The following is a 5095-nucleotide window of genomic DNA, read 5'->3' as shown; positions in this document are numbered from 1 at the left end:
CCTACGCTCGGTTCGCAATAAACAACTGCGCCTCCCAGTCGCGAACCCTTTCAACTCCCCCTCCCATTCCTCAGATAACATATCCATCCTGGGCCTCCTGCTGTGCCACAACGATGCCACCCGAAGGTTGCAGGAACAGCAACTCATATTCCGCTTGGGAACCCTGCAGCCCAATGGTATCAACGTGGACTTCATAAGCTTCAAAATCTCCCCTCCCCCTACTGCCTCCCAAAACCAGCCCAGCTGCTCCCCACCTCCCTAACCTGTCCTTCCTCCCACCAATCCCCTCAAGCCAAATCCCCATCTCCTATCTACCAGCCTCATCCCGCCCCCTTGACCTGTCCGTCCTCCCTGGACTGACCTATCCCCTCCCTAACTCCCCACCTACACTCACCTTTACTGGCTCCATCCCCGCCTCTTTGACCTGTCTGTCTCCTCTCCACCTATCTTCTCCTCTATCCATCTTCTATCCACCTCCCCCTCTCTCCCTATTTATTTCAGAACCCCCTTCCCCGCCCCCATTTCTGAAGAAGGATCTAGACCCAAACGTCAGTCAGCCTCTCTGCTCCTATGATGCTGCTTGGCCTGCTGTGTTCATCCAGCTCTACACCTTGCTATCACAGAATCGACCCACTTTAAATTTTGCTTTACAGAACAGAAGGCTACAGTTACTGCAAATTTATTTTGAACACGTTATTTCCTAACTTCAGCGGAATTTACCTTGACACTTCCCAGTTCATACTGAACTCCTCCTCCAAACCATATGACAAAGGTTTACTTCCTATTTCCTGTGCCGCAGCACGTCTCCAGGATCAGCGAATCAACGCGCAACTTTCTTCTAAATTAACCCAGGGAATGAATGAATCCCGTGCTTATTTGTTTAAATGGAAAAGCGAGCACTTTATCAAATAGATTCGAATTTCACACACAAACCCTCAATACTTAGCTGTAGCAAAATAAATTAATGTCATTGGAACTTGCAAATAAATTACTTCGGCGAGTTGAAAGTATTTTTTTATTCCCTTACAACTTTTTCCATTGTTCAATTGAAACAAATACATTTTAAACCCTTAAGAGGTGGAAAAAAGTAAAACATGAAATATATCACTAGCATGAGATTTTATTTAATTCAAATACCAGGTTCATTTAAATCTCTAGGGAAGATATGTGATTTTTTGTGTAGGAGAAATGGTCTAATTGTTAGTAATTGTGCTAAAGACATTTTGAGTGGCTTGCTATTTCTGTCGGGTTGATTCATAAAGTTTCCCCAGTTGGTTTATTTCAGTATTATTTCTGGGGGAGGGGAAATTTGAAGTTTGTTAGGTGTGTCTGGTAGAGAGCTTTTCCACGCCCTCAGGATCTGGCGCGAAACAAAGCCATGCTCGATAGGGAGTCCTGTTAGACTTCTTGTAGGGTCAGTGTGTCTGAGCTGAGTTGATTCAAAATTCTGGAAATATTACCTCATTTAGAGGGAAGCAGTTTTTCAAAATGATCGGGCAGAAAACCATTGCATCGTATTTCGGTCCTGTGGCTAAGAAAAGAACTTTGTCTGAAGTTTCGGAGGAAGGAGTCGAGAATGGGAAGGACAGCTATCAAGAGGAGGTAAACTAAAAACAGTCATTTAGACTCGGAATGTTAGCTTGCCGTTTCTGTTTGAATGCTGCCTGACCCGCTGTGACTCCAGCATTTACTGTTTTCAGTAAACTAAGAGTCGACTGGTGCCAGACCTGCTGAGTTTCTCCAGCATTTTCTAGTTTTATTTCAGATCTACAGCATTCGCAATAATTTTCCTTTTAAGTGCACGCCTTACTTTAAAAAGCATGAAATCGAGGTTGAATTGCGAATAGTATTAAATCGAGTATTCTGTCGCTCTAATATACGTGAGTTTTTGATTAACTATACTTGCTTTTGAAGAGTTTGAACTTTCCTTGAGGGAGGAGTGGTTTGCAATTTTGAGTAATTTAGAAAGTTTTCTGTAAAAACACCGATTCCGTTTGTTTCCCCCCAGCTGTGTCTCCGTCTTGGTGTCACTTAATGGCAATTACGATAAATCTTAATGTGGATTAATTTGGTAAATCGATAAAATGGAGTTCACTGAGATTTACGGAGGGGAAAAAAAGTTGCATTTTATTCACAAATCCCACTTGTATTTCAACATGAATTTAATGAGTTACAGGCTTTTTTTATTGTTTGTATCTAAAATAAGCTTTTGGCTCTCAAAGTGTCTGTTGTGCGTTCTTTTGTCTTTGCGAATTTTCCAGAGGAAGCCTATTAGTCTTTTCCCTCTTTTATTTTAATTCAGAGTTGGCGGGAAAGGTTGCTTGTGGAAGGGGGCAAGTTACAGAAGTAGGTGGGATCAGCCAATGGGAGCGCGGGGGTGGGGCCGAGATGGAACGTAGCGACCAGAAGGGGCGGGGTTTGTGAATATCTCCCGCGAATCTCGGCCCCTTACTTGCGGCTGTCGGTGTGAGAATGGAGATCTTACGGTCATTCGGTATGTCTGGGCACCGGCTCTGCCCCCGCTTAACCCGCCTCTACCCCCGCTTAACCCGTCTCTTCTGTCTCGGTGACCAGGAGCACAATGGCATGAGGACCCCCGTCAAGAAGCTGAAGGCTGGCCCGGACGGAGAGGAAGCGCCGCCGGTCAAACCCAGCTCCCCGCTCAGCCCCGAGCAGCTGTCCCGCATCGAGAGGAACAAACAGGCGGCCCTGCAGAGACTCGCAGCGCGCAACGTGCCCCCGGGCTTTGGGGAGAGCTGGAAGAAAGAGCTGCTGATGGAGTTCAGCAAACCGTACTTTATCAAGGTTGGGAGGAGAAGGGTTTTTATTTTGTTTTATACCTGCACCGTCTTCATCGCACAACAGAAACTTTACAGTTGCAGTTCCCAAGTAGAGGCCCAACTAACCAAGTTTCTCTCTCCACAATGCTCCCATACCAGCTGAATTTCTCCAACGCTTTTTTTCAGTTTTATATTTCACCCCGTCTCCTGTCTTAAAATCTCTTCTTGTTTTAAGCCTACGGAATTCTATCTTTTTTCCATTTCTAGTGATCAACTTTTAACATCGACCCTCTGATCTCTCTTACAGACCTGGTAGCACTCTCTTTATTTCAGATTTTCAGCATTTGCAGTGTTTTACTTTCGAACTTAATGTTTCTATATTCTTTAGAAAGATTACAATTTCTTTAGTCTTATCAATCTTTAGTGTGCAGTTGCTGAAATGACTTTCAAAAGTTTACATATTCATTTTAAAGATCTGGTTGCTTATTATTCTAGTGACAAGACTATGATTAATCAGGTCAATCACTTCAGAACCCATTGTTTTAATCCAGGTGTATGTTCCTAACCAGATCACTAAATTAGAAACGAGATTTGCATTTGTATAGCACTTTGTGTACCTACTAGCTGTCTCAAAATGCTTTTCAACCAAAGAGGGACTTTTAAAGTGTAGTCCCTGTTATAACATGGGACACGTGGTAATCGATTTTCATACCGCGAGCTCCCTCAAACAGTAATGCAATGATAAGATTGCTTTTTGTTTTGGTAACATTGATCAAGGGTTACAAATTGGCCAGGATATTGGGTCAGCTCCTGTGCTGTCACCACTTCAAAGAGCACAGTACAAAAGGATAGCAGGAACTGCAGATGCTGGAGAATCCAAGACAACAAGGTGCAGAGCTGGATGAACACAGCAGGCCAAGCAGCATCACAGGAGCAGATTGTGATGCTGCTTCGCCTGCTGTGTTCATCCAGCTCTACACCTTGTTGTCACAGTACAAAGGGAGCGTGGTAGTGTAAGAGGAGACTTATTGGAGTCACAACCTGAACTTCTGTGCTGAGGTTCTGGAGTAGAGCTTGAGCTCGGAGTTTTCTGACTCCGATGAGAGTGTGCTGGGTCGCTGGACATACCAGAGTGAGGTGCCACAGGGTGAAAGGTATTACTCTTTGCAGTCAGATTGTGTTTTACCCCACTCCTGGCACTGCAAGTTATCCTTGCCTCCTAGTTTTAAAGCCTGGAAAGTGTCTGCCTGTTTCCATGGGCTGGGGTGGTGCTCCTGGATAATGTGGGGCAAATCTTTCAGAATAGTATTTGTAGATAGTGCATTCACTGATTCATTTATTTTTCTGAGATGTAAAGTAGTAACTGAACCTCTATCTGATGCCAATTTAAATCTGCTGTTTGTTTGCAGCTAATGGGATTTGTAGCATCAGAGAGGAGGCGGTGCACAATTTACCCACCACCTCATGAAGTCTTCACGTGGACAAAGACATGTAACTTCCACGATGTGAGTACCACAAAGTCATTCACTTGAATTGTGCACTGCATTCGGTGAATGTATCTTGCTGTATACCATCAAGCTGCACTTTATTTTTGAAGCAAGTATTCTGTTTTCAGATTGGGTGGGAAGGGTTTTGTAAGTGTGCTACCATGAAGGCGTTAACTCACCTTGGAGCTAAAGGCTTGGGGTTTCCAATTCACTCCAGAGACCGAAGCACAAGCTCGTGCAGAACCATGGACCTCAGACGAGCAACTGCATTATTTTTGAAAAAAATAAATACTGGCTAGAAATATGGAGTAAAAAGTAAGCTGATAATGGCTTTATTTATGAACAGTACAATGCCAATATATACAGGTTAGCATTAATTCCACTTTTGATAAAATCAGAAGAAATGGCAGCAGGAATAGGTCACTTGGTTCGTTGACCTGCTCCGCTAATATAGGTTCCTTTTAGTCTGTTTATAAATAAATGTACCAAGCATGCAAACCAAGAGAAACGGATGAATTGACCTTTTTATATTTCACCCATTTGCATACTCCTGAGACTAATATCTGTGGCAGGTTGGCTTTGATGTAAAGAGCTTGTATTTAGCATCATTCATGTTCTCAAGGTATTCCAAAGTGTTCTGTAACTAGTGATTCATGTAACATGTCATTGATGTTATGCTCACAAAAGAAACAACCAGCGTGCACAACAAAGCCAAATTCTCCCAACCAGAGATAGTAGCGTCAGCTTTCCTGCTCCTCTGATGCTGCTTGGCCTGCTGTGTTCATCCAGCTCTATACCTTGTTATCTCAGATTCTCCCAACCAGAGAT

At 43.5% G+C, this 5095-nt stretch overlaps 2 protein-coding genes across 2 annotated transcripts in view; one reads left to right on the top strand and one right to left on the bottom strand.

Moving 5' to 3' along the window:
* alkbh2 (alkB homolog 2, alpha-ketoglutarate dependent dioxygenase) overlaps positions 1-847 on the bottom strand; it is a 16436-nt gene extending 15589 nt beyond the window's left edge. The window contains exon 1 of the mRNA XM_020515980.2: positions 721-847. The gene's annotated coding sequence lies outside the window, so the exon portion shown is untranslated. The remainder of the gene's footprint in view (positions 1-720) is intronic.
* A 94-nt stretch (positions 848-941) lies between these two features.
* Positions 942-5095, top strand: part of unga (uracil DNA glycosylase a) — an 11209-nt gene continuing 7055 nt past the window's right edge. Inside the window, exons 1-3 of the mRNA XM_020515979.2 lie at positions 942-1602; positions 2575-2805; positions 4190-4285. Of these exons, the coding sequence (XP_020371568.1) occupies positions 1489-1602; positions 2575-2805; positions 4190-4285 (441 nt within the window). The 5' untranslated portion in view covers positions 942-1488. The remainder of the gene's footprint in view (positions 1603-2574; positions 2806-4189; positions 4286-5095) is intronic.

This window comes from Rhincodon typus, chromosome 24 (genome assembly GCF_021869965.1).
Source record: "Rhincodon typus isolate 14 chromosome 24, sRhiTyp1.1, whole genome shotgun sequence".
Classification (NCBI taxonomy): domain Eukaryota; kingdom Metazoa; phylum Chordata; class Chondrichthyes; order Orectolobiformes; family Rhincodontidae; genus Rhincodon; species Rhincodon typus.
Note: the sequence above shows the minus strand (reverse complement) of the source record. Positions and strands in the feature narration are given on the sequence as shown.